The sequence below is a fragment of the Pteronotus mesoamericanus genome, unplaced genomic scaffold (assembly GCF_021234165.1).
Source record: "Pteronotus mesoamericanus isolate MK-2021 breed Mesoamerican mustached bat unplaced genomic scaffold, CSHL_Meso_final contig_182, whole genome shotgun sequence".
Taxonomy (NCBI): Eukaryota; Metazoa; Chordata; class Mammalia; order Chiroptera; family Mormoopidae; genus Pteronotus; species Pteronotus mesoamericanus.
In genome coordinates this window covers 24,896,580-24,912,439 of record NW_026555078.1, presented here as the reverse complement: position 1 = coordinate 24,912,439, position 15,860 = coordinate 24,896,580, and the positions used below count along the sequence as shown (strand labels likewise).

The 15,860-nt window shown below is 39.0% G+C and overlaps 1 protein-coding gene across 1 annotated transcript; it reads left to right on the top strand.

The window, feature by feature from the left end:
- The first annotated feature begins 467 nt into the window (after positions 1-467).
- On the top strand, positions 468-11,242 carry CHURC1 (churchill domain containing 1). Its single transcript, XM_054567436.1, has 4 exons — positions 468-588; positions 2,418-2,553; positions 4,631-4,701; positions 10,343-11,242. Exons 1-4 carry the CDS (start codon positions 469-471, stop codon positions 10,433-10,435), a joined length of 420 nt encoding a protein of 139 aa, XP_054423411.1. The 5' UTR covers position 468; the 3' UTR covers positions 10,436-11,242.
- Positions 11,243-15,860: the final 4,618 nt, after the last annotated feature.

Sequence of the window (15,860 nt, the reverse complement as noted above, 5' to 3'; positions counted from 1 at the left end):
AACATTTTACATGTTCTTTTTAGGAGATTCTCTGCAAAGCTTTAAATGCTTCCGAAACACTTCAGTTATTGCTTGTTCACCTGCTGAAATCTGATCTATCATTCTCACTCTCCTAAGAAATGGTTAAGGAAAAATATTTAAATTATAATTTCAGCTTTATATATGGAGTAAGCCAAGGCAGCTGAAAGGCTGAAACAAAGCTGAATGTGAGAAACAATTACCTTTCTTGTGTATTGACTTGTCTGTCAACCTAGACTCAGGAAGGCCTATTAGAACTTTTCTCTGTCCAAGATCCCTTTCCCCTTTCCGCCGCCACACGGTCCTCTTTCTCCTACAGTTCCAGAAGTTCCACTGGTTGTCACCGTTGCTGCGAAAGAGATGAGGCCGTGCCCTAACAGCAGTTGCTAAGGGGCGGAGACGAAGACTTTGTTCAGAACTGAATACGCCAGGGTCGAGTTCTTAGAGCGCATGCGGAACCTTCGCTTGGTTCTCGCGAGGCTTCGCCTTCCCCGGAAGCCCTGGAAGACCTTCCCTGTTAACTGCGTTGCAATGTGTGGAGACTGTGTGGAGAAGGAATATCCCAATCGGGTGAGCGAGTGAGCGCCGAGAACTTCCCGCTCCTTTGGCCCATGGCCGGCCTTGGAGGCTTCTCATTCCCCCGGCCTGCTTTCCCCGTGAGGCCGGGCGCAGGTGGGGAGCGCTTAGCCTCTCCGCCGATTCCAATGACCCGGTAGCAGTATTTAGGCACTTGACAGCTGGGGCTGCCTGTGGCGGTCCTTGCCTAACGGTCCCCGTCCTTATGGCTGACATCAGCCTCTACCCCACTTCTCTATAGCTCCAGGGGACAACAAAGGAAACCCCACCACCGTCAACCCAGCCAACAGCAGACACCTGCACCCCTACCCCTGGTCTCATCCTCAAGCTTGATTTGATGAAGTTCAGTTTTTCTTACTGAATTCTAGATCTGGAAGGGACCTCTGAGGCCATCTCTTATAACACATTTTACATTATTAGAATGGCTAAAATTTAAAAAAATACACCTTATAATACCTAGTGTTGGTGAGAATGTGGAGCAACTGGTACTCCCACAGTGCTGGTGGGAATAGAAAACTGGAAAACTGTCACAAGAAACTTTGTGACAGTTTCTTACAAAGTTTATATAATGGCTTTACTGTATGACTCAGCAATTCCATTTCTAGTAATTTACCCAAGAGAAAGGTATATGTCCATATAATATGTATACACGAATCTTCATCACTGCTTTATTCATAATAGTCAAAAAACTGAAAAGAACCCAAGGGTCTTTCAACAGATAAATCTGTGCAATGGAATACAAAGCATGAAGGAACTTCCTGGGAAGGTGGAAATTTTATATCTTGATTGGGATAGTGTGTACATTGGCATATATATTTATTAAAAGTTATTTACCAATACCTTTACCATATGTGGATTTTATAGTATATGTAAGGTATACCTCAGTAGAGTTTATTGTTGTTGTTTTAATCAACGCAAACACTTGTTTTTAATAGCTGGAAGTTTATATGGGCTTGGCCAAAAAGTTCATTTGGGTTTTTCCATAAGATGGCTCTAGTAGTGCTTAGTTGTCTTTAACTTCATTCAAAACAATTTTGTTAGATTGTATTGTGACAGCTGTCCTATCAGCTTGCATTTTAAAAAACCTTATCAAAATTGATGAAATTTTGTTTAGTGATTTCAATATTGAAGATGGAAGAAAAATAATAAAGCATATTATGCTTTATTATTTCAAGAAAGGTTGAAACACCTCCTTTGAGCCAGGAGCGTAAGTTGTTTCTTAGTGATTAAGCAAAATTCAAGCAAAATCCTTTTTCTTTGAATGCCATCGTGTGAGTCTAAGGAATTGCAGAGTTTTTACCTTTTCTGCTGAATCGCATATATACTTAAGGACTGACATCTATAGAGTTGAGAGTTTGTTTATTTTACGGTATTTTTAAGGCTTCAGAAAATGCTATTTCAGCAATCAACTGAGCACAGTGTATAAGATTTTTATCATTGGCTTTGTTTCTGTTCTGACTGAATTTTAATTCTAGCTTATGATATGATACCTTATCTAATATTGTTGGCTATTAGGTTTTTCAATTTTTTCCTTTTCACATATTATTAAAGCTTGATTAACGTGTTTCTAAATAGCCATTTGCACTTAGTTCTCTTAAACATAGTTGCAGACCTCAGAGACTTACAGCTCTAACACTGCTTCAGCTTTATTTACCATAAGTAGCACATCTAAAGGAAAGATAATTTCAAAAATTAATTGGTGTTGCCTTCAAGCAAGTAAATTTTGCCTTTTTTTTCTCCTTTAGAGGTTTTAAGTTTACTAATCATTTTCACCAAGCATTTTGAAATATAAGAAATTTTAATTACTATTTTTAATATTTTAGGGTAACATCTGCCTGGAGAATGGATCTTTCTTACTGAACTTTACAGGCTGTGCAGTGTGTGGTAAGCGGGATTTTATGCTAATCACAAACAAATCTTTGAAAGAGGAAGATGGAGAAGAAATAGTTACCTATGATCGTAAGTAGACCTTTTCTTTTCACACAAGTCTGTTAGCAGGTATTGACTTTTATGTTGTGCAAAGTAATATGAAGCCTGTTTTAATATTGTATTGCAACACAGTTAGTAGTTAGGTTTTTAAGAGGAATTTAGAAAGAACACCTTGTTTATCTAGCGTCAGATAGTCTACTTAAATAACTTTTGGAGATAACTGAAGCTTATGACTCAGGCACTGTTTTTTTTGTTTGTTTATTTTTAAAGCTTTTATGCCTTCTGAAACAAGATATAGAGACTTTTTCTTTTAACTTTAGGATCATCCATGTGAGTGTTCATTTTCTACTATAGTATAATACAGTGATGTCCTCCAACAGCTGTTACAGTGTTCAGGGCTGTTTCCTCCTATTTTACACTTGATCTTTTTTTTTTATTGTTATTCTATTACAGTTGTCCCATTTTTGCCCTCCTCCACCCAGCCCCCCCCTCCATAGCCAGTTCCCACACTGTTGTCCATGTCCATGGGTCATTTATGAATGTTCTTTGACTAGTCCCTCCCCTTCTTTCCGTCATTGTCCCCCTCCCCCTCCCGCTGGTCACTGTCAGTCTGTTCCATGTTTCCATGCCTCTGGTTCTACTTTGCTCATTAGTTTATTTTTGTTCATAGGGTTCCTCTTATAGATGAGATCATATGGTATACACTTGATCTTAGCCAAAGGCCAAGAAGCGATGTTTGCCCCTATTTTAAATGTCCCTGAGTGCTATGGTTTAGTCTTTTTTCTGCTTTCATAGCTTTTTTTGTCTCCTGTCTCCTGTCTTGCTGCTGTAAATAAGCTACCTTTATATACTGTTCCTCATCCTCAATATTGAGAAACCAAACAAACTATAAAAATAAATCAGTTCTGAAATTGGCACTAAGAAATTCTATGAATAAATTAAGTATATGTACACCTTAGTGCCCAGATACTGTGACAAGTAGTTAAACTGTACATCCCCTTTTGGCTTGTCTCCTGGCTCTTTGGTATGTTCTGAATATATGAGAAGTAAATGCACAAAAAATGATATTTTGCTAGAGGGGTGTGAAAAACACTAAGCCTTTAGAATACAGTCACATTATGAAAAAAATGTTCTAAATTAAAAGAACCATTTTCTTTCTTTTAGATATAACCCTTTAAACTCAATTTTGTTCCGGGTATTAGGTCATAGTGGTTAAGAGCAAGGGTTCTGCCTTGGCTGGCATGGCTCAGTTGGCTGAGTATCATCCTGCAAAGGGAAGGGTCACCAGTTCAATTCCCAGTCAGGGTACATGCCTGGGTTGTAGCCCAGTTCCTGGTTGCGGGGCATGGGATTTCTCTTGCATCGATGTTTCTTTCCCCCTCTTCCTTCCTCCCTTCCCTTCTCTTTAAAAATAAATAAATAAAATCTTAAAAAAAGAAAGAAAGAAAGAAAGAGCGAGCAAGTGTTTTGGAGCCAGAATGCTTGGATTTGAATTCTGGTTCCAACACTTCCTAACTGAACATTCTTCCTAGTTACATAACCATAGCGTGTGTTTGTTTCCTTATCACTAAAAATTGTATCATCTCTTTGGGTTTTTGAGGAGATTAAGTGAATAAACAGATAAAAGTATTTAAAACAGTGTCTGGCACACTCTAAACACTCAGTAAAGCATTATTATCATGTTTTTATTAGAATATTTTGTTATCATTAAATTCACTTTAATGTCTAGCATTGGTTGTTGATTTATGATTGGTTATAGTAGCAAAGTTTCTATCTTTCCTGAGAATAGAAGCTTTTACATAGTTAGATAGGTCTAGCTAGTTTAAAAAACACATTTACATATTTGTTAATTGATTACCTTAGAGAGCTTTCAGTGGGAATTAATATATGCACATTGAGTCTCTAAGTGTAGTCCCTTTATTATACAGTGTTGTTATGTTACAGATTCTGGATTTCTTATCAAGGTAGATATTATAATGGGTTTCCTGCCATGTTAAGAATGACAGTTAAGATTCTTTTAAAGCAGTACCATTGCTGAGAATAGGAATTTTACTGTCTAAAGACACTTTCCATGATTTAATTATTATGTCTCTTTCTGTTTTGGCAGATTTGTGTAAGAATTGTCATCATGTAGTAGCCAGGCACGAATATACATTCAGTATCATGGATGAATTTCAGGTAAATGTGTTAATATGGGTATGTTATTGTGGGGGCAGGGGAGACGATAAAAGTACCCTTGAAAATCGAGATATAGGTGTCATAAATGAAGTACTAGCAAATATTAGGGGAGACCATCCCTTTTCTCTGTGTAAGTTGAGAGAGAAACTTTAGATGTGGGTGGATCTGCTCAAACCTGTTTTTAAAGGAGTCAGAAATCAGAGTGTGTGCCTTATAAATGATTTCTCAGCCCTGTCATTTTTGTTTTTGAAGAACAGCACATTGTACCTCTTTTGAGGTTACTGTTATGCCTCTTTTTACTCTACCTAGTTACGTGATTGCACAGTTGGTCTGCTCACTGTTGTCACACTTGCTGGGCATGGAAATTGTGATAAGGAGGTTATCTCTTATTTTCTGTAATAGGCATGTGGAGTTGAGCAATTCTGTAGTCTCAATTGCAGCAAGACATGTTAATATTATTTGATAAGTAAAATAACAAATGGATGTATCAAGGTTGGAGGAGAGAAGCTGAAGTACAATAAGGATAGAGAACAGAGATTTATTATAAGAATTAGTCCTTATGCAATTGTGAGAGCACACGGAGAAAGCAACAGAATTCTACAGGCTGGTGAAGGCCTGAAGTAGGTCTAGTGGTCAGAAAGAAAAGCTGAACCGGCGGGGAGAGCCAAGGACATGCTGTAAACTATGAGGACACACTAGCCTGCATCTGTCCCTCACTGCCTCCATTTCCAAACCTTCAGCTTGAGTTACTTATTTAGTGTGAGCTAAATGTCTGTCCATAGGATATAAATATTAGGTTAGAGCTTTTAACAGGCAAAGGAATTTTTTAAAATCCCTCAGATTTTCCTATAATTAGGAAAAATAAAACATTTCACAACAGCATGTTATAAAATAATACATCCACTCTCACACATTCTTATTTTAATATGGAAGAAAGTACTTTGTCACTTGTCTTAACATGGTCCAATATGTTGTGCTTAATCTAAATAACATTGTGACCACATCTCCTCAGCATCCAAAAATTATGCCTCAAATATTTATATGATATATGTAACTTAGGTCAAAATCAAGATCTCAGTGAATGAGTAGTGGCCAGATAGGGGAATGAGTGTGTCATGGGCTTAAAGGAGCAGCGTTATCCTTTCATGGGAGGAAAGGAGTGCTTATAGTGATTTTCCAGAGGCTTCTGAAGGTCTTGTGAGCTTTTTAGAGTCCCTAAATGGATATTGAGATTGCTTGTTTATGCCCTAATTGAGCCATTGTATATTACTGCCATGAAACCAAAGTCTAGCTGATTTTCCTTTATGACTAAACACAGACATTTCTGAAGCCCCAGAAATGACTCTGGGATAGGAAGAAGGTAAAGGAGGATGGCTTGTAGTCACAATGCCCAGATAGTGTGAAATTCTCTTGGAAAAAAAACTCTTAAATGGGACTTTCTACATCCAGTGTCTCTCTCCCAGCATCCACTTCCTCCTACCCATATATTATGTTCTACCATCAGATTATTTTTCTTAAAATGATGCTTTCAAACTACCTTATTGGCCTTTGCATAGCTTACCTTTAGCTACAGCATAATATCCAAACTCCTCATTCCAGAGTTCTTGCTGGGCTGCAGCTTTACTTTCTCTTGTTTCCCATAACTCTCCTTATGTATACCACACACAGCATTGACTTGAGACTTTCTTCCTTCCCTCCTGTTACAGAGGGAGATTTTTATTTCCTCCTGTCTGATGCTTCTGCCTGATGCATTTCCCCAGGAATCTTATGTTACCTTCTCTCTTTTTAGCATCCTTTTTTTCTCCGTGGGATTTAAAATTTTTTTACATTAAGTACACTAAGTTATTCTTTATTTGTAAAAAAAAATTAAAATCTTTTTATTTCACTTGGCTACTGCTTTGATTCATCTTCTCATCATCTCTTTCCTTCCTTTTGCTTTTTTACTTGAATAGGTTTTTACCCTGTTTCCTTTATTTCTCTATGTTCCTCTTAACCACCTACAGACTGGTTTTTGTTTTCACTTTACTAAAACTTCTCTTATAGGTTTCCTATAACAGTTCTTACCTCTTTTAACATCTCCTCTAATTCTGCTTTTGTTAAGCGTTGTCATCTTTTTTACCCACCCCCCCCTTCTCACTTGCGGTTACGTTTATTGATTTCACAGAGAGAGGAAGGGAGAGAGAGAGAAAAAAAAAAAACCCAACACCGATCAGTTGCCTCCTAGCTGGAGACTGAATCTACAACCTAGATATGTTCCCTGAGCGGGAATCAAACCTGTAACCTTTTCATGTATGGGAGAGTGCTCCAACCAACTGAGCCATCTGGCCAGGGCAACCATTGTTGTCTTTTTAAAGTATTTCTTCTCTTGAGGTTCATAGTACTAGATGTTTTTTCTTTCTTTCTTTTTTTTGTTTCCTAACATCATTTTGACTGTTGATTGGCTTTTTCTCTGGTTTCCTTTCCTATTTTCCCTAACTGATTTTCCCCTAAGCTTTGGTCTCTGGCCTAGAACCTTCTCTATACTCCCTCAACTAGTGAGTACATGCACACTGAGTCCCAGTTAAAACCTGTCAGATATCCAAATTTCCTTCTCTAAGCCTAATATCCTACCTGCCCTCCTTTCTTCCTTTGTTTCTCTTATTTTTGGCTCTGTTGCCACACCTTGTGTCGAGGACCATTCCCACTGAAACTAAATGACTGCAGCAGCCCCCAAACTGTGGGGCACACGGCCCTCTATTGATCTTCCTTAAGCACAGCTCCCTGTCACTCCTCTGCCACTGCATATGCACATGCTTGCTCTTTTCAGCGTCACTTTCGTTATTTAGGCTTTTTCCTTGACTTGTTCCTTTCTCTACCTTCAGGCCAACTAAATGTTACTTCTTTCAAACTGAGCTTAAATTTTACCTCCTTGCTCTTGATAGTTCAGCCCATACTGTTTTCTCCCTTTTCTGAGCTCTTGGACCTACAAGCAGGCCCTGACTCCTGCGAATAGGCAGCTGCTTGGGAGCTGCTTTCTCAGCCTGAGGACCACAAGAAGTCTTTGTTCTCAGCTGTGATGACTTCTTTTTCTCGTCCCCACCCTATTCCAGCCCCCCTCCTATTCCAGCGGCAGTTCAGGTTCAGAGAGGAATTCCCACCATTGATAATGTTTTGTTTTGTTTTGTTTTAAATGTCTCATGGGGATTTTAAACATAATTAAAAATAGGCAGAATAGTGTATTAACCTCCACTATCCAGTTTTAATTGGCTTTATTTTTACCTCACCATTCCCATGTCTCCCCACAGGATTATTTTGAAACAAATTCCAAGCATGTCACTACTTCTGTAAATATTTCAGTATGTGTCCCTAAAAGATAAGGATTCTGTTTCTAAAACAACCACAGTACCATGGTTAAACCAAGTAAAATTTCCTGATGACAAACATAGAGGGGACCCAGCCAGCTAGCTCAGTTGGTTAGAACATCGTCCTGATACAACAAAAATCGACATTTCTCTCTCTTCCTCTTCCTCTCTCTATAAAATAAATAAACTTTTTAAAAAAGAATACAGGGGAAAGTGGAGACAGAAGTAGAGAGTTTAAAAGGAAAATAAAAATGATTGCAGATATGCTTTTTAAAAATATTACCCTAAAAGCCATTAAAATAACTATGTTTTTTGCCCCCAAGAAACAAGAGGGGAACTGTGAGACTGCTTCCTTTTCCTCTGTGGACCAGGGAAGACTTGGGTCAGAATTAACAGATAGTGATAGAGAAGAAGAGCCATGGGATCCTCCGAATAAAACAAAGGCTCTGGTCTTACCCTAAGGTCACTCTACCCTCTCCACCCTTCCTTCCAAATCTGCGCCCTTTCGCTTTGCCCAGGTGGAGGCTTTGAGGGTCTCCTTGAATGACTAGGGGAGAATTCTGATTCTCCCAGATTGACTAGTTTTAGTAAAAGCTTTCGTAATCCCACCGCATTCCTGGCAGTACACAGAGTTATGTTTCTGACATTCCAAGGTAGAACTCTAGACATATTTTCCCACAGAAGTACTGCTATATATGGTTAGATTCTATAGTTCTTGTATAATATAAATTTAAGACTCCTTGGATTTCCTGGGAACCTAACTGTTGGGTACAACTACTTCTGTGGGAAACTGTTACTGAATTCCTAACAGTTGACCTACAATGAAATTTGGAATACAGACTGCCAATAAATTAAAGAGTACAGGTATAATCAGACTTACTGATTTAATAATCTTTCCAGATTATACTATATGTTAGGTTTTTTTCTTTCTCCCAAGTTAGATTCTAAGTTTAGCAAGGTCAGACCTTGTCCATGCCTTCTCTCATGCCTACCAGTATACCTAGCACATTGCAGAGTATATAGACACTTAATAAAAACTTGTCAGCGGATAGATTAGTTGAAAGTGCAGGTATTTGTCTAGCTTCACACATTTTCCTATTTTGACTTTATTACTTTTTGCTTGTTCATTTCCAGTGAGAGGTTGACATTCTACTAGTAATGTCTGGCGGGTAAAAGCAGAAGTATTTGAGAGCAGTAAAGGACCTTGGAGAGAGTGGATTTTTATTTTTAATTCCTGAGACTCATGTTTGTTTGCTGAGGTCTAGCCTCTATTTATTTCTATTGTGTGTGTAGAGTAGACTAAAAAATTACTTGTGGTTTTTAAGGAACAATATCTCCACTGCCACAGCCAAGCTCCTCTGCTGAGCTCCCCGCAAGGAAGCAGAAAGGCAGTCGACTGCTTCTCAGCCGTTGTGCTGTAGTCATTGTTTATCTCTGTGACCCTCTGTCTAGTGACTGCCTAGACTCATGAAACACAAACTGCTCTGACCGGTCAGTTTCCAGAGAGCTAGCAATCTCAGTGTCAGGTGTGGAAATTCTAATAGGCTGAACATGGATGTTGGTTTTCCTAAAGAAGATGAAAGGTTTTTAAGCTAAGGGTTTAAAAGATATGTCTCTATAATTTAGAACCATAGCATATATTCTAGAAAGGTACCACTGTAAGAACAGGACTTTGCCCTAAGCATTTTTACCTAAAACAAAATCCCTTCTGTCACTAGTCTGAACATTTGTTAAACCCAAGGAACGTAAAATTCCTTAAATAGATCAAATTCTAGACAACTAGCTACCTAAATATGAGGCATGCTTAAGATACTAGTGGATTTAACATAATTTTTTATTTCCTTGGGGTAGATAAAAATACCTTTTGGGTTAGGAATTTTCTCCCTTTTTTGTTGTTTTTAAAATCATTTTTCTTGCCTATTAGTATTAAATATCCTAGAAAGAAACAGCTCTAAGATCAGGAATTTGTCCTTAGGGGCCCATGCTCAAAGTGCTTCATTACTTCAAATAGCACTAACTAAGCCCAATATGTGTATTTTTTAAGTCCAAGAAATGGCCAGGCATTTCCAAGGTGACATTCTTGTATAAGTAAACAGAGGATCAATATGTCTTCAGTTTATACACACAAAAGGCTTTGAGGTACACAGAATAAAACTAAGACATTGCTTATAGGTATTGAAATTGATCTAATGTACAGAAAGACTGTCCATGACAATACAGAGAACAGTCTTACCTGAGTAAGTTAGGAAGCCTCTTTCTCCCTGTTCCTCACAGTAGTTATGCATTTTATCTTGTTCTAGGAGTACACCATGCTGTGTTTGTTATGTGGCAAAGCTGAAGATACTATCAGCATTCTCCCTGATGACCCCCGACAGATGAGTCTGTTATTCTAAGGATCCTTCTGCAATTCTGTTGTAACTGTGTTGTGTTGGTTTACAATACAACAAGCCTGATGGTTTGTCTTACTTAGTTTATAATGGAAATCATTTGCATATTTTTTTCTGCCTGGACTTACCTATTCTTTGAAAGAAAAGAAGTAATTTAGGGGATTAGTGTTCTCTAGAGCTGAGAGTCTTTCTGAAATTCCTAGTTCACATCAGTGCAGCCAGAATGGGAGCACACCTAGTGCCCAGACCTTGGTTCTGGTACAAGGAACCAGGGCTGCTTGGAGAAATGACTTATTCTAGGACTGGAGCTATAAATATACAAGATGAACTTGGAACATCTTGTACCACAGAAAAAGAAAGTGCTTAGAAAGAATCACAATGATTGGGTGTGTCAGAAGGACAAAAGAGCCAGCTGGAGGAGCTCCCGGTGACCAAAGCTGGAACAATTTGAATAAAAAAATAACATTGGATTATAACCCAAGCTATAAAGCAAATAATGCATGAGTCCATACTGATATAAACAAATGACTGAATAAATAAATACACAAGTTAGAATAGGCAAATCTCCCATACAAAAGATTTTCAAATAATGAATGTAAGTACTCCCCACTCCTTAAATGTGGGTTTGTGGTGACTTCCTTCCGGAGTATAGTATAGAAAGGGGAAACAAACACTAGCCAAGAGCAAGATTAACATCGTCGGTGATAAGCCATGTAATAGCATGTATCGTTGATATGATGTGATAAGAATGGCTCTTTACCTTTGTAGCATTCCTCACCAAAACCTATAACTCCAGTCTAATCATGAGAAAAATATCAGACGGATCCCAGTCAAGGGACAGTCTACAAAATACCTGACCGGTGCTGCTTAGAACTAACAAGTCATCAAAGACAAAGAAGTCTGAGAAACTCTCTCAGCCAAAAAGAACCTAATGAGACCTGACTCCCTAAATGTCATGTATGCTGAATGGGGTCTTGCACCAGAAAAAGGACATTTGGTGAAAACCGGGGAAATCTGAATAAAGTGTGGATTTTGGTTAATATAAATAAATAGAATGGTTTCACTTGCTCCAAAGGGATCTTAGAAGGTCTTACCTTGAAAGAACACTAGCTCGGGTGTCATAAACCCTGACATTTAGGCCTCTCTGCCATTTGGTAGCAGTATAACCACTAAGCAAAGCATTACTCTGGACTTTATTGTCCCCTTCTTTAAAAATGGGCTCATAAGAATTGATGTTATACTTTCTTTACAGTATAGTTGGAGATCCAATGAATAGTGAATGAATCAATGAGAGGGCTTCAGTTAGTTCTTCTCATTGTGAGACCAAACTTAAAAAGGTCAGGCATTAGACACAAAATTCTTTCCTCTTCAGATCTAAGGGACTTGGGCATTCTGAACTAAGGCTTTTATAAGGAAAAAAAAAAAAAAAGGTGAGCAAAATGTTCATTATTGATACCAGAGAAAAGCTTTGATATGTAATAGGAATAATAATGGCTGAGGTTTATTGAATACTTACTATTTGCCAAGGCCTTTTTAAGCCCTTATTTAATCCTCATTCCCAACTCCTTGAGGTAACTACTATTATCATTCAGATTTTAGAGGCAAAGAAACTAAGGCACAAGAAACAAAGTAGCTTACTCAGAAGTAGCTTACTCAGGGTCACGCAGCTAGTCCATTGACACCCTCTCAACAAGAGTGTTCAGTACACATGAAGTATAAACGTCTCAAGGTCAGGAAGAGCTTGAGAGTATCAGTGACCACACTCTGAGAAATCTAGGCATGTCAGTCCAAGATTAATTATTTGGAATAGTTAAGTCAGCTGCCTCTTGGGAATCAGTGGTTTTATTCCTGGAAAATGTTTTCCACTTTCTGCAAATCTATATCTGACCTGCTGAGGAAATCATTTGGTGAAATGAATCCAGAAAGCAGAGAAAATGCTTCATTACTTTAAATAACAGCACTAAGCCCATTATAGCCTCTGAATTGTCCCTTCTTGGAGTTTGAATGCTTCCAACTTAGTCATTTGGAGCTCAAGAGTATGATTTTATATGCCCTTACTGTTTTCACCATCTATTACATAATGTGTAATTATCTATTTTGGACAATACAAATTTAAAATATAAGATCCTATCCATATATTTTATTATTATTATTATTATACCAACATTGCGCTATGTTTTGTGATACTTTTTTTTTCATCTTCTAGAAATTTGCTCTGGATCTAAAAGAATAAAGACCTGTTGAACCCAGTTCTACTGAGTTTCTATTTTTCTGTTTAAATAAAGAGGAACAGGCAGAAGCATCAGTCTTTTTTACCTTCCTACCCTGAGATAAAAGAAGGAAAAAACTTCACCTGCATGTGTAATTGAGGACGTGGGCTTGTCCTGACACCTGATTCTTTCTCTGCTTGCATCTGGGGTCTGTGGAGTTCAACTCTTAGAATTCAAAGGTCAGCATATTTGTTGTGTCATTTTAGCTAGCTCTGTCTTTCTCAAATGGTTCTGGGTTCTCCCAACACTAATTAATTGACATATGATATAATCTGGGCACAACCAGATATGGTTTGTTACTTGTAAGTTATCACTAAAGAGTCTATGTTCAGTGTTCTTTATTTCAGTGTATAAAGAATCCTTTCAGATTTGTTCTTTTCTGAGGAAGGTTAAGTTACTTGACTTAATTTGAGGCTCTTGGTTTTAAAATGTGTATTTCTTGACTGTAGTGCAAGTCTCTTTTATGAGATACACTATGGCTGGGGAGAAAGGAAATCAAGAAACCCACGTCTAGAATTGGTGTTGCCACCTGCTCACAGTGGACTATTAGGCAAGTCACTTATTCTCTCTGTACCTTGGTTTCTTCAGTGGAAGAGTAGAAATAATCGTACTTCCTTTGTGGAGTTTTTAATTATAAAATATAAGTGAAAGGTTTTTAGGTTGTATAGTGGTGTATAGGCAGTTGTCAGTGGCCTTTATACAGAAATTGAGATAGAAGGAAGCAGTATTGTCATGGTCGAAGAGAGGGGCTTGGGAGCTGGGCTGACCTGGGTTTAACTTTCAACTCTGCTACTCTATAGCCCTTTGTCCTTGGCAGGTGTCTTACTCAATTACCTTCTCTTCAAATAGAAAAATTCCTCACAGGGTCAGCGTGAGGATTAACTAACCTAACCTACCTGAAGTACTTAGGGTAGTATATGAGTATAATAAATGGTATAATAAATGAGTAAATGAGTATAATAAATGGATGACGGTTGTGATGGTGATTATAAGAAATCACCAGATGTGAAGTCACCAACTAGAGTTTGGCTAACTCCTTCCTAAACAAGAGCAAATAGCTGTGGGAACAGAGTCATGGAAATAATCATCGGTTTCAACCTGTACCTTGGTCCTCTAGAATCACCTTCCAAGCTATTATATTGTAGAAGCCCTCAGAGAAGGTATTGTCTCTATCTGTCCTCTAAATCAGTAGCATTGCCTCAGCGCTTCTGGGAAGGCTTGTTTATGAGGCTTCTCCCTGCCTCCTGAGAGCCCTAGGGAAATTTGATTAAATGATGTTGTTGATCTAGGAAAATGGGTGATTATATTAAGCTTTGTTTTGTCTGTTTCTGACCATAAGCTGATGCTTCTGAGGATGTAAAGAGTGACAAACAAGATGAGGAATTAAGGAAAGGAAACAATTTCTCATTTCTCTTCAGTTTAACAACAGCACAAGTGAAGATGCAGTAAAAGAATGTCTTGTAAAACAAGTTCCTCCAGTCCTTCTCTGTTCCTTCCTGAGCCAGTTTGGTCAGCCTCCTTCTGAAGCAAATAGCATTTTCCCTGCTCAAGTGAGGAGCCCTCTTCCTAGCATTATAGCCCTTTCTGACTGCAAAATCACTTACACTGTAATTTCCATTCCTTTGGGACCTCTAACTTTCAACCTGAGCCTCATGGGAAAGACCCAACACATTGTACTGGCATATCAGGCCCTAAATTGCCTGTAGCATTATGCCAACATTCAGTATACCCGACTCTATCATTGGATATAACTACAGTCTATAGCACTATCAAGATGATGAACAAATCATTCTAGCATCCAGCGTGAATTTTATGTTTCATTTCTTCAGGGAAGCAGTTTGTCTCTGGTTATTACTCTAAAAGCAGTGCTTGGTCCTGCCCCCCGAAATCCATACCCTAATACCCGGGATCTTGAAAGGCTCGATTTCACCAGAGTCAAGTTAAGGGCAGCCTTAATGTAGCAGAAGGCCCTGCAGGAGGATGCCAGGGGGTCCCCACCATACAACTCAGGGGACCCTTTTGAAAGAAAGCTTTAGTTGAGGGTCAGACAGTGGGGATCCTTAACCTCTGTTCCACATTTGCTTCTCAGATGATGCAAGTGCTTAGAAAACAGTTCTGGGAGCATTATAGGACAAGCATTTCCCCATCAGCATTGGGGTTCTCAAGCAGTGTGTTCAGTTTGGGGAACTGTTCCTTCAAGGGCTTCTTCAGTAAAGAAGTAAAATATTCCACCTAGTGGTCAAAGAACGAAAAGTGAAATGAGACATTTCCAGAAAGAGGTGAGGTTTGTAGGGCAAAGTGACAGGGCAGTGGACTTTCAGCAAGTGTCTTTTTCCGGAACACAGCAGGCCCTGGCCTTGGTGGCAGTGATGTCTTCTGAATGCCAGTACCCAATGGGGAATCTGGGGCAGTGTCCTCACCAAGCCATTCGGCGAAGCTCTCTCGTCCCAAAGAACGGCTGTCCCTTTGGCAGGTTGTGAACAGCCTGACTGTGAAGGCAGGCCCTTTGCCATCCCCGCCCTCATGAAAGAAGACATGAAACCAGTGAATTGTTCATGCCTAAGTTTGTTTGTCTTGTGCTGAACTTGTGATCATGTGAGTCTGAGGAAGACAAGGGTGTAATGTGAACTTTATGAAGGAGGGAGAGTCAGTCTAACAAAGGATCAAAAACAAGTGTTTCTCAGCAAGGTGATCAGGAAACGGGTGAATTGTCCTTTGTGTGTCAGTAACTTCACCTTCCATGCCCTTGCTGTAGTCAAAGTTCACCAGACTGGTTTCCCAGGAAATTTTCAAGGTGTTGCTAATATCTAATTGGCCCGGTACCCGCACTGATAGCGACTTCTTCCTAACTGGAATCCTCTAATCTCCTAGTACTCTCAAACGAAGGTCCCATTATCTTTCCTCGTCTTTACTCCTCATTTTCACCTCCTTTCCACAATTCTGGAGAAGAGCCATAAAGTAATAATACATTTTACTTTCCTGCAACTCCACCTGCCTCTGCAGACCTTTACCAGAGCCTGCTTTCTGCACAGTAACTAGAGGGTCCCCTTGATCAGAGCCCTCCCTCCCCAAGCCTTTGTGTGCCCACTTGCAGTTACTGCCATCCCGCTTCCCTGTCGAGGAAGAAGACACAGAGAACCTGGCCATTTCCACACCTGCCC

Excerpts from the sequence above, each read along its gene's own strand:
- CHURC1 (XM_054567436.1), top strand. The coding sequence starts at position 469 with ATGCGGAACCTTCGCTTGGTTCTCGCGAGGCTTCGCCTTCCCCGGAAG. Across the intron at positions 2,554-4,630 it reads AGAAATAGTTACCTATGATC|ATTTGTGTAAGAATTGTCAT; the intron begins GTAAGTAGACCT and ends CTGTTTTGGCAG. Across the intron at positions 4,702-10,342 it reads GTATCATGGATGAATTTCAG|GAGTACACCATGCTGTGTTT; the intron begins GTAAATGTGTTA and ends ATCTTGTTCTAG.